The 13,244-nt window shown below is 48.1% G+C and overlaps 1 protein-coding gene across 5 annotated transcripts in view; it reads right to left on the bottom strand.

Moving 5' to 3' along the window:
• LOC131832017 (solute carrier family 22 member 4) overlaps positions 1-12,847 on the bottom strand; it is a 42,719-nt gene extending 29,872 nt beyond the window's left edge. For 2 of the 5 annotated variants that reach the window (XR_009353894.1, XM_059174524.1), the window contains exon 1: positions 11,682-12,842. Coding sequence is in view for 3 of the 5 variants with exons in the window: in XM_059174524.1 (XP_059030507.1) it covers positions 11,682-12,074 (393 nt within the window). In the remaining 2 variants the exon portion in view is untranslated. Of the gene's footprint in view, positions 1-11,681 lie in introns of all 5 variants that reach the window. The other 3 variants (XM_059174526.1, XM_059174525.1, XM_059174527.1) reach the window with 3 other exon arrangements.
• Positions 12,848-13,244: the final 397 nt, after the last annotated feature.

Genomic DNA, 13,244 nt, shown 5'->3' with positions numbered 1-13,244 from the left:
CTGTCCCTTGGGTCTCTGCATATATTCATACACACATGTGCACACAAACACATACATGTGGTCTGCTCAGAGACTCATGGTGGACAGTCTACGGAGGAGCTGGCTGGCATGGCTCTGGAGCTGTGCTTTCAGGCCAAGTGCCAACATTTCTAAAACATAATACCTCCCCCACCACACACACACACACACACACACACCACACAGGACAGAGAGTGGATTGTGGGAACTCACTTGCCCCAAGCTATGCAGGGTAGCGCACTGAATATGCCTTCCTAGGGTTACTGTATCTGTTTTATCCTCAGGGTATTAGACCAACAATTCCTTAACACAGCAGAGAAAGCTCTTTGTGCAACCAAAATTGCACAAGGGCCATCTGGCCTTCAGCCTTGCTTTAAGAAACAAAAACCCAGGTCACAAGGTACTAGAAGACAGGAGGTCACTCTCAGCATTGAAGAGTATGCCTCTCATGCTGCTTAGCAGTAATAACAGAAATGATAACTATAGTATGTTGGGTGCTCACTGTGTGCCTTGTATTATTTCTTGGGGTCTCAAGGCCACCATGTGAAATGGGTACTCTCTTTATCCCTATTTTGCAAATGAGGAAATGAAGGCCAAGAGCAATGAAACAACTAGCCCAAGTTCTAGTGGATGGTAAAATGAATTGCTTATTTATTCACCTGTCATTGAGCATGTGCTCTGGGCCACTCTGTGTGGGGCACAAAACAGACATGGTTGCTACCTCCACAAAGCTCAAGGTCAAGCATACTTTACAGGACAGATCAGGTGTGCATATGTGCATGCATGAGCCCGGCTGTCCTGGGCGGGCAGGCTCTGTTCTGGGCCACTGTGCCCTTGCTCTCTGGCTAGACAGGAAAAGAGGCACCCCCTCCTCATTCTCCTCTACATGGACAGAATTCTAAAACCTGAACTCATTTTCAATAACTAATGCTTACACAAGGCTAGGCAGGTGGTGGATTCTTCATAAATTGTTGATGCAAGAGTGCTGAATGCTGAACGATTGGGGTAATGGAAAATGAGTTTGGGAAATGCGAGGTATCACACACTGTCCTTTGGAAACCACCCTCAACCTTGAACTCTCCAACTAGCTAGTCCTGCGGTTTTAGCCTTTACCAAAGACATTGAAGGACCATAATGATAAATCATCCCTGTGATCTCTGTAGAACTGAGAACTCCAGAAGGCAGTCTGATGCTGAACGAAGAGCACAGGTTCTTTTGGGCGCTGGCACTTTCTTTCTGGCTGTGTGAATTTAGGCACTCATTCACCTGGATCAGCCTCCTTTTTCATCTTCAGAGACAGGACAGTAATACTCCCTCCTGGGCGGGGCGCCTTGGTGGCTCAGTGGCTCAGGTCATGATCCTAGGGTCCTGGGATTGAGCCCCCACATCAGAATCCCTGCTCCGTGGGGAGCCTGCTTCTCCCTCACCCTCTCTCTCTGCCTGCCACTCCCCCTGCTTATGCTCTCTCTCTGTCAAATAAATACATAAATAAAATCTTAAAAAAAGGGATGCCTGGGTGGCTCAGTTGGTTGAGCAGCTGCCTTCAGTTCAGGTCATGATCCCAGCATCATGGAATCAAGTCCTGCATCGGGCTCCTTGCTCGGCGGGGAGCCTGCTTCTCCCTCTGACTCTGCCTGCCACTCTGTCTGCCTGTGCTCGCTCGCTCTCTCTCTCTGTGACAAATGAATAAATAAAATCTTTAAAAAAAAATCTTAGAAAAAAATATTCCCTTCTGGGGGCGCCTGGGTGGCTCAGTGGATTAAGCCGCTGCCTTCGGCTCAGGTCATGATCTCAGGGTCCTGGGATCGAGCCCCGCATCGGGCTCTTTGCTCAGCGGGAGCCTGCTTCTCTCTCTCTCTCTCTCTGCCTGACTCTCCGCCTACTTGTGATCTCTCTCTCTGTCAAATAAATAAATAAATAAAATCTTTAAAAAAAAAAAAAAATATTCCCTTCTGGGGTTGTGAGCACAGCACAGGAAATATAAGAGGAGTGTTTAACACAGCGTTTGACACATTTCAGTCATCATGAAATGGTAGTTCCCTTTCCACGGAGCTATTGCCTTTGTCCTCACAGCAAAACCATGACTTAGAATAAACAGCATGAATAAGTAAGTGAAGCCTGTTACACTTAAACCTGACTAAGAAACAGTAATTCTTAGAAATAACAACTTCCCGGTCAATGACTGAAAACTGAAAAAACTTTTGACACAAAGTGTAAACTCCTTTTATAAATGGATACCAAACTCAAAGATGACTGTGAAGGAAAAGCTAGCAATAGTCCACTTAAGAATGAAAAGTAAGTTTCTATGGTGTCATCTTACACTGTTTTTCTCTTTCCAGGGCAACACTAGGGAGTAGTTAATAAGAGAACACATGTCCACTCTTTTCCATAACTTTGTTGTGACCAAACAAGACATTTCCTGGCCACTGTGGTGGTAGGGCGGGCAAGGGGGCAAATGGGGAAGGGAACCTGGCATTTTTATTCTTTTTGTTTATAATAGCTTCATTGAAATACAGTTTACATGCCATAAAATTCATTCTTGTAATGTGTACAATTCAGTGGTTTTTGGTATATTCAAGGAGTTGTGCAACCATCAGCGCTATCTAATTTTAGAACATTTTCAGTACCTCTGAAAGAAACCCCACACCCATTAGCAGTCCCTCCCTACTCTCTTCCCCCAGTCCCTGGCAACCACTAGCATGGAGCTGTGCTTTCAGGCCCTCTCTAAGGATTTGCCTATTTTGGACATTTAATAGAAGCGGAACATATACAATATGTAGTATTTTTGTAACTGATTTCTTTCATTTGGCATATTTTCAAGGTTCATTCATCTTGTTTTAGCACGTATCACTGCTTCTTTGCAGTTTTTATGGTTGAACAATATACCATTGTATGGGTAGACCACATCTTACTTAACTGGTCATCAGTTGCTAGACAATGGGGTTGTTTCTACTTTTCAGCTCTTATGCATAATGATCTTATGAACTTTTGCGTACAAGATTTTGCATGGATATATGTTTTCATTTTTCTTGGGGTATATCTGTAGGAGTGGAACTGCTAAGTTTGGAGAAACTCCCTAACTATTTTCTAAACAGTTAAGTGGCTGCACTGTTTTATAATCCCAACAGCACTGAGTGAGGGTTTCAATTCTCCATATTCCTACCGATACTTGTTATTGTATGTCATTTTAATTTTAACCAACCCCGCGGGTGTTAAGAAGTATCTCATTGTGGTTTCAATTTTCATTTACCTAACAACTAATGATGCTGAACACCTTTTTGTTGAACTTACAGGTCAAATTGAGGAATGCTGCCATCTTACCAATATTATGCCTTCTGTTTCATGAACAGAACATGACATGTCTTTCCATTTATTTAGGTCTCCTTTAATTAATTTTTTAAAAAGATTTTATTTATTTATTTGTCAGAGAGAGAGAGAGGAAGAGCACAAGTAGAGAGAACAGCAGGCAGAGAGAGAGGCAGGCTCCCCGCTGAGCAAGGAGCCCAAGGTGGAACTCAATCCCAGGACCCTGAGATCATGACCTGAGTGGAAGGCAAATGCTGAACTGACTGAGCCACCCAGGCGTCCCTCCTTTAATTTCTTTCAAAGATGTTTTTTAGTTTTCAGAGCTTAAGTTGTGCATTAAAAAAAATACTTAACTCCTAGGGTGCCTGGGTGGCTCAGTGAGTTAAAGCCTCTGCCTTTGGCTCAGGTCATGGTCTCAGTTCCTGGGATCGAGCCCCACATTGGGCTCTCTGCTCAGTGGGGAGCTTGCTTCCCTGTCTCTCTCTGCCTGCCTCTGTCCCTACTTGTGATCTCTCTCTCTGTCAAATAAATAAATAAAATCTTTAAAAAACAAAAAAACTTAACTCCTGAAGAATTTCTTTAAGTATTTCTTATAAGACAGCACAACTATCAAAATTTCTCCCCATATTTTTTGTTTGTTTTTGTATCTGGGAAGGTCTTTACTTCATTTGTGAAAGATAATTTTGCTAGAAATAAGATTCTTGGTTGACATCTTTTTATCTTTCAGCACTTTGAATACATTATTCCACTGCCTTTTGGCCTCCATTGTTTCCAATGAGAAATCAAATGTAAAACTTATTAGGGTTCCCTTGTATGTGACAAGTCATATTTTTCTTGCTGCTTTCGAAACTTTCCCTTTGTCTTTGGCTCTCAGCAGTTGTACCATAAAGTGTCTGTGTGTGGAACTCTTTTTGTTTCTTTTACTTGAAATTCATTGAGTTTCTGAGCTGTACAGATTAGTTTTTTTCTTCTTCAACCTCTTTCCAAGGAAATTATTTCCTGTGGGGACAGCTTCAGAACTCTCTGTTCTTAGGGACTACATGTCCCCCTGGACAAAATCTCTGAACCATTGCCCCAGAGCTGGTGGTAGGCAAAGTAGCCCTTGGAGAGACACCCTGCTTTATGGCTTGGATCCTGGACGAGGGTGGATACCCTCTATCTTTTCGGATCGTCTCTCCTGGGTGGAACATCTCCCTTACAAACAATCTGGGACAAGCTGAACAAAGAGATTCTATTGGTTATACTCGCCAGGAATCCAGTCTCTACTGCTCAGAGCTCACGGGATCGAGGTGGGTAAATCCTTAAAATGTTTTCATATCCTTTCTTCTCAGATTAGAGATAAAGAAAAAGCAGCCTAGGTGGGGAGGCCTCGGTGGAGAGCTCTGTGGTCACTGGAGGCGGAACCAAAGCAAAAGACCCAGAGGGTTTGAGTGGGATGGTGAGGATGGGAGCAAAGGGACCTGAGGGAAGGAGAAGGGGCAGGCAGAGATGGGGCTCTCCCCCTTGCATCTTGGTGCTGGATCTGCCACAGGTCTCCGAGCTCCGCTCTGGGAACATAAATAAAGGGCATGGAGAGGAAATTCCGGAAGGTGCAGCTGTGAATCCACCCTCCAGTCCTGCAAATACGCGGCAAAAGCCTCTGGCAAATACGCGGCAAAAGCCTCTGGCTGTCTGTGCCCATTGCTGGGGCATGGGGCTCAAGCCTTTCCATTCTCTCTCCACTGTCACTATACTCCAAATGGGGATCCTTGCTTTTCTTTTGGGCTCCTCAGGCATGCTTAAAACTAGACCGAGCTTTTGGATAAGACAGCAGCCCTGCGCTAGCCTTGAACATGAACTGAATTTAGCCTGCCACAAATTCCTGTCCATGCAGAGGCCTGAGGCACCCTCAGCTCCTCTGACCGACACTGCCAAAGTTTTGTTTTGGTCAGTACACCATCCTACCTCTTGCACTCTGGGTGAGGCTTCTGCTGCCCATCAGGAGGGGTGGACAAAGTCTGTTTACCCAGGAACTTGGCAGGAGATGTGGGTGAAGTAGCCTCCAGACAAAAGCACACCCAGATCCTGGTGGCCTTTGTCAGAGGAACACAGCTGGGAGGCAACAAGCAAACGGTTCGGGGTGATGCAGATGATAAACAAACAGGGAAGTGCATTCATACCAGAGCTAGAGAAAACCCTTGAGTGTCCTTTACTTGTTTTCTAGAAAGACCCTTCTGAAAATCTTGCTTCTCTTGGCTGAGTGGAGGCCCGACACCTTCTCCCCTTTGGAATCGGACAGAGAGCTAAGTCTGAGAATGAATGTGGTTAATATTCAGGCTGTCCTGACAGCTGAGCGGCCAGTCCCCATGCCAGCCAGCAGTATTTCCTGGTAGCTTGTAAGCCTGACAGAAAGAATACAGTCTAAGCCTGCCTACTACTCAAAGTTTTTACCTTTGCCAGAGCCCACCCAGGCCTCAGAGGATTCACATCCCTGGAAGCTTCCTTATGCAGTCCCATGTAGTGGCCAACTAGATACCGGCCTTGGTCTGTCTCATCATCCCTCCTTTGATACTCCCAATGCCTCCCATAAGTGCCCTGATAACAGAGGAGAACCCCTTTTTCCTACCTCATACCTTTGGGCTATGGGTGGAGAATCATTGTGTCCTGCTCTGTCCATGCCCTGACCCCAGGTCCCAGGAAAGATGGTACAAGGCCTCTAGAGGTCCAGCCCCTTTGCTGAAGGCTCTATCAAGCTCAAGGGTGTACCCACCAGGAGCTCCACCCATGGGTTCCTAAAGGAGGCAGCCACCTGTTGGAGAGGACAGAAATCCATGTGATGAAGCAATATGCCTCTCTCACGCCACTAGGAACCTGTCACAGAAAGCTGGTCCTTAACAAAAAGGCTTTCATGGGGCTGAGGGGAAGCAGTACTCAGCTCAAAAGTGAGTGCCTCATTTTCCCCACCTATGGACTGAAGGGGGTCAGGTCTACCTAATGATGTTCCAAGAGAAAAGTGGGCATGTTTGAGGGGAAGGAGAGCCCATGCCACCAGCCAGGCTCACCCCTATTGCTTGCCCTGTGACCCTTTTGATAAATCTGGGTCCCCTAGAGAGCAGGACATGTGCTGCCCTCTCTATTTCTTCAGCCTTAGGGCAGGAGGCCTTTGAGTTTTCTCACATGAAGTCCCTTTCTCTTTGGGGTCTGTGGCACTGAAGGGCTATATGGAGAGCCACACTGGTCTTGCCACTGCAGTAGGTCTCAGCAACAAGGACTCCATATCAGACAGACTGGGGATGCTTGGGGTCCCTTCCTTCCTCACCAGAAGTTTCAGTCCCAATCCATGGAGCCAGATCTCACCAGTCCCTGCTCCCATTCCTGTGCTGCCAGCCTGCAGACAACGTAGCTAAGAGGTGCCTGGCACTCCACCCAGCAAGGGAAAATACAGGTTCCTCCAGCTCTGACTCCAGAGACAGAAGAAGGACCTTTGCTTGGATTCTTACTGTCTCTATCCTTGAAGTAAAAAATAATTTGGGTCAAGATAGACCAGCTGGAGCAACAAGATAAATAAGGATGGTATAAGATGGTGACTCATGGAATCAAATAAGTGTGCATGAGTCTGTACTTATATAAAGTAATAATTTTGTGAATAAATAAGTGGGAGTGAGAGGGAATCTCTTATGCAGAGAAGAATTCCAATTAATAAATTGGAAGGAATGTAGAAGGAACGTGGGAGATGCAAAATCACCACTAGGCAAACACCACCTGCTACTTGTTTCTGTGAAGGTTCTCAGATGGATGCTAACACCAGTGGGTAAATGTTTGAGGATAAACAGGATACCTGAAGAGTCTCAAAGTCTCTCCCCTAAGATATTTATCAATTATGAAGAGGGAAAATAGTGACTTTAGGGTGGAGAAACCCAGCAGACACCATCTTAACCAAGTGACCAAGGTTGACATTGCCATTAACAAACTGTACTGTACCGAGGGATACCTAGGTGCGTCAGTTGGCTAAGCGGCTGTCTTCAGCTTAGGTCATGATCCCAGGGTGCTGGGATCGAGTCCCATAACAGGCTCCTTGTTCAGCAGGGAAACTGCTTCTCCCTCTGTGTGCCACTTCCCCTGCTTGTGCTCTCTGACAAACAAATAAATAAAATCTTAGAAACAGACAAACAAGCTGTATTGACACCATATATACACCGGTATATGTCCCTGAGGACATATGGCTTCTACGATATTCTGACCAAGCAGTATATGAGCTCACTCTTACCATGAGAGAAATCATGCAAATCCACGCCAGGGGACATTCACCAAAATAACCGATAGACTTACAGAAGTTGTTAACGTCATGAAAGATAAGGCAAGACTGGGGCACTGTCACAGACTGGGGGAGACTAAGGAGACATGTCAACTAAATACAACATGGGCTTCTGGCTTGGATCCAAACACAGGAAAAGAACAGTACTAGAAAAACCAGTGAAATTCAAATACTGTCTGTAGTTTGGTTAATTGTACTTCAACCAACATTGATTTCCTGATTTTTATACATGAATTATGGTTATGTAATTATTAACATTAAGGGAAGCTGGTTGAAAGGTATATATGAATTCTCTGTACTATTTTTACAAATTTCTGTCAAAAATTAAATCAAAATGAAGTTTTAAAAAATGTAATTCTTAAAAAAACAAAAAACAAAACAAAACAAAAACAACAAAAAAAAATGTAATTCTTAGTAACCACACAAGAATAGTAAATTGGACTTCACAAACAACCATCCCTGTGGGGGTCAGGTGTTGGTTCAGCTGTCCCAGAGAGTATGTCCTCTGGGAGATCCTGCACAGAGGTGTAAAGCAGAAACAATTTGATAACAGTTCCTTTACCTGTGTCTTGCCAGGTGGGACACCTGTTCAGGGCCCCTGGGCTTGAACCTATGGTTGAACTAGGGCCACTTCTCCCATGGGCACTGGCCGGTCAGTGTGGGGTTGGAACTATGTCTTATTCTGTGGGCCCTGGAACTTCCTCAGGGGGAAAGGGGCTCAGCCTGCGGCAAGTCTCATCACCCATGATACTGGCTGCAACTTGACCTTAGCACAGCTCCCATGATGCCCATGTGTACAGCCAGAGGTAATGGGGTCCTGCCCTACCTCTCCTCACCCACTGGCTGATGCTGCCCATTTGCTGGTGCTGGGGACTATAGCATGGCCTCACCGAGTCCTCCCAACAACTCAAAGAAGCTGTGCACACTTATGATCCTCATTTTAAAATGGTAAAAAAACAAAACAAAAAGCCCACCCAAACAACATAACACAGTAAACAAAACAAAAAACCCACCCAAACAACATGACACAGTATTTACTATATTAATGGTTTTTAAGTATACAGTTCAGTAGAGTTAAATATATCCATATTGTTATTCAATCTCCAGAACTCTTTTCATCTTGCAAATCTAAACTCTCTATCATTGACCTATGTAACTCCCATTCCCCCCTGCCCCTAGTAACTACTTCTTTCTGTTTCTATGAGTTTGACTACTCTCATTATTTCATGTAAGTGAAATTTCATGTAAATGAAATCACACAGTTTTTGTCTTTTTGTTACTGGCTTATTTCACTTAGCATAATGTCCTCAAAGTTCATCTGTATTTTAGCACATGTCAGAATTTCCCTCCTTTGTAAGGCTGAATAATATTCCAATATATCTATATGCCACATTTTCTTTATCTATTAATCCATTGATGGACATCTGGGATGATTTTACCTTTCGGTTGTTGTGTATAATGTTGCTATGAACATAAATGTACAAATATTTATTTGAGACTTTGCTTTCAATTCTTGTGTATCTATGCCTAGAAGTGATATTGCTGGATTCAATGTAATTTTTCTTCTAAATTCTTGAGGAACTGCCATACTGTTTTTCACAGTGGCTACACCTTTTTATTCCTACCAGTAGTGCACAGGGGGTCCCATTTCTCTACATCCTTGCCAACACTTGTTATTCTCTGTATTTTTTTTTTTTTTTTGATAGGAGCCATCCTAATGGATGTGAGGGGACATCTCATTGTGTTTTTTATTTATATTTCCTTCATGATTAGTCATGTTGAGCCCATTTTCATACACTTGGATCTCCTCTTACAGTTAAGGAAACAAAGAGGCTTTTAGCAGTGATGTAACCTGCTGTGGTGAGCCAAGAGGCTAGGCATGGGGTCACAACCGGCCCTCCAGTCTGACTCCAGAACTTCTCCCTGGGTCACCATCTCTCTGGGGAGAGCCACCTCCCCCTACTTACCCTGGTGCTTCTCCCCTTCTTCCTCCCAAACAGCAGCACCCATTTGTCTCTTATTTTACCCCACAACCCAAAAAGGAAGCAAAGAAGGGAAAGGCTGCTGAAAAAAGCAAACCATTTCGCATTAGTGTGAACATGTGATGACACGCGGCCCCAGAGGTACTCACAGGATACTATGAGCAGAGCACAACAGGGAGAGCTATGGCCTTGGAGACCAACAGCTACCCCAATCTTCACCCTTCCCTTCACCAGCAAAGAAGGGAAAAGAGACAGGTCAAACCAGTTGTCGGGGGTTGGTGAGGCTACTAGGGCTAGCTCCAGTTCAAGCTCTGGTGAGACTTCCAGGAATTGAGTTGGAGGGAGTTGCCCCCAATCTTAGATGCCTGAGGAACAGGCTGTGGGCAAAGGATGGGCACACACTAGAAGCCCCTGCTAGGGGATCAACACCAGAGAATCAGGGTCAATTCACAGCCCAAGGTAGCTGTGGCGCCAATGCTGGGGGGATCCAGAGGTGGTCCACAGGCTGAGCCCACTTTTCACAGGTCCTATAGACTCTGTAGTCACCACTCCTAGCTGGCCACCAGGCTCTTGCCAAGGAAACTCCTGCAGATTCCTCACTGGTCTTGTTGTTTTTCATAGCAACTAGAGTAAGCCTTTGCCAACTCCGGCCATGTTACCCCTTGCTTAGAACCCTTATTATTTCCTTATTTCCTCACTCTCCTCAGAGTAAAATCAATTCCTCAACATTCCTGCAATGCCCACTGTGAAATGATTTCTGTAGGCATTTCTAGCCACATCTGCCATTCCCTGAACACCAGCTACCTGGATCTATGGAATTCCATCCACAGAATCTGCCATGTTCTTTGCTTGGACAAGGTCTACTCGTATTTCCAGATTCAGGTCAAATTTTATCTCTTCTTCTTGGAGTATTTCCTCACCCTGTTATCCCTACGGAGAGGATTAATTGTATGTATTGTCCCAGGTCACACAGCAAGTCAGCCAGAATTTGAATTCAGGCTCCAGAACTTGATTAGCAAGCAGGGTGGAAGTTAGCCCCCCTCTATAACGTGGCAGTGTGCCCCATGGGCATCTGAGCTTTGAGAGCAGGCACCAAACCCCAGATGTCTACAGCCTGGTGCCCACACAAGGCCAGTTGTGGTGTCTGACAATTGCCACATTGGGAAAAGAAGTAAGGGCTAAGAGGACCACACTCAAGTTTTTCTTGGGAGGAACATAGAGTGGGGGAAAAGAAACTGGGAAATTCCACCTTCCTGATAAGGAAAAGCAGGAACTAGATAAGGTATACCCTCCTCAAATGGACCCAGCATCTCATGGCCCTTACCAGATAGATGCAAAGCAAGAAGTATAGGGGAGGAAGTGTGTGTGTAGCCTGACTCCTGAAACTTAGAAAACTTCCCACCAAACCACTTAGGATCCCAAGGGGCTAATGGCATAACCTGAAACCCCTGTCCACCACTGGATCCTGTGCTCAAAGGGGTCTGAGTGAGTCGGTCTGCTTATCAGTACATTGGGGCTGGGTTTATGGCTCCTATGGTCCCCTGAACCCAGTCACCATCAGGAGGGCCTCTGCTCCTTTTCAAAGAAATTGGAGCCCCAAGACAGGACCTCAAGCCTCACCAAAAGATGACAGAACAGTAGACCCCCTGCTGCTTGGAGAAGTCTGTGGCCAGGGAACAGGTCAGACCTGCCTATCGCACACCGGGCAGCAAGGCTCTTTGTGTCTGCACTTGGGCTCAGCAGAGATCCCTAGACCCCTCCTCACGTGGGGAGCAGGAACTTGACAGGGACTGTCCATCTGAGCAGTTGGGACAGGCCTCTTGGGAAACAATTTCCTCCGTTGTGAAACTCGTAAAGGAAAAGACAGTTGGTGACAACAGTCCCTGCGCCATCCCCTTCAACCGATCATGAATAAGCCTCACAGAAGTCCTGCTCTTGTGGGTGGCCCACACATGTTAGACGGGTCACCCAGGTTGCTCCCCAGCCACTCAGGTTTGAGGGAAAGCGGGGAACGCTCACCCAGAGACTGCCAGGGCGTCTCCAGGGGTCTGAAGCAGATGGAGAGTCGTTCACATACTCACCTCGGTCACGATGGTGGACAGGTAGATGTCCTGGCTGAACTCCCAGCCATCCACGCAGCTCTCCTGCTCCAGCTGCTCCAGATCCACATCGCGCCCCGGCTCCAGCCCGAGCGCCGAGAAGTTGGCGATCACCGCCAGCCGGTAGCGCCGGCAGCTGTGAGGCACCTCGCGGCCGTCCAGCAGCCGCAGCGGGATACTGTGGTTGCGCCACGCGCGGCTCAGGTTCGCGGTGTCCGGCACCCGGCAGCGGTGCTCCGGGACGGCGGCCAGGAACACGACAGACATTCCATTGAAGCCGTTGGGGATGATGCTGGCGCTGAGCAGGAAGAAGATGAGGCGCTGGAAGGGCCCCCACTCGCCCAGGAAGGTGGTCACCTCGTCGTAGTCCCGCATGCTGCCCACCGCGGGTCCGCGACTGCAACAAGGGGTGCTGAGAGCGGCCCCCGGACAGAGTCGCGCAGTCGAGGGCTTGCTCGGAGCGTTCCCGGCGGCCAGACTGCCTGCAGGAGACTGGGGCACACAGCCAGGTAAGTGTCCCGGGGAAACAGGCTGCGGGCGTTCCAACGCTCCCGGGAGCGAGGCGCAAAGCTGGAAGCCACAGCAGGCTCTCGGGACCACACCCCCATCCCCGCAGGGGCGGGGAAGATAAGGGAGGGGAGGGGAGGGAGCCAACGCGGCCGGGGTGGGGCTCCCCGCGGGCTTCGCCTCGTGCTCCGCCCCTCTGCCCCCGCGACCCCTTTGCCGAGCCTGACCCAGCCGGGGGTGTAGCCTGCCTGAGGCAATGGAAACTCGGCTCCCGCGCACCCCGCGTCACCCGCGACCCCAAATGCTGAGCTTTCAGACCCAAGCCGCGCTTTTGGGTCCCAAAGGAGAGAGCGTCGCCCCAGGCCTCGCCTGGGACAGGGTTCTCTCCCTGGCCCTTCCAATCTGAAGTTTGAGTTCAGGGGGCCTCCGGCGGAGCGCGGGCGGGCGGGTCCGTGGAGTCGGTGCTCCTGGGAAGCCTCTGCAGGCGCAGGGGTGACGCGAGTGCGACCTCTGCGCTGGCACGCACGCGGCTCAGGTGGCGGGCGCCAGGCTCCAGGCGCCAGGGCGCTCACTCCGCACAGTTGGAGGAGGGCTGGGCTCAGTCACCCAAGCGGCGCCTCTCGGGAAAACGTCTTCGGGGTAGCCAGGAGCCTCACCTTTAGAAAAGGGGGAAACAAGCCCAGAGCCCGGAAGGGATGAGCAAGGTCACGCGGCGTCGGTGACAGGCTCTGACGGAGGGAGGTGGGGGCAGGGGCCACCCGGTCGTCCCGTGATTCCCGCCGGGGCCTCTACAGAGGACTTGCACACGGAGCCTGGCTGTTAGAGCACAGTCAGGTGGCTCTCCTCTCACCACGTCTGGGGTCTGATTTGGATCTCTTCATTGTCCCCATGCCCCAGGGTTCTTTACTGGGGCTGACTGCCAGAGTTTTCTTGGACTGGAAGGCCTCTGGGTTGCAAAAGGCACTACCCCCTCTCTGGGAAGGGGGGTGGCGGGGAGGAGAAGGTCCAGTTTGGCTAGATCTGGCAGGGAAACCAAAG

The sequence above is a fragment of the Mustela lutreola genome, chromosome 5 (assembly GCF_030435805.1).
Source record: "Mustela lutreola isolate mMusLut2 chromosome 5, mMusLut2.pri, whole genome shotgun sequence".
Taxonomy (NCBI): Eukaryota; Metazoa; Chordata; class Mammalia; order Carnivora; family Mustelidae; genus Mustela; species Mustela lutreola.
Note: the sequence above shows the minus strand (reverse complement) of the source record. Positions and strands in the feature narration are given on the sequence as shown.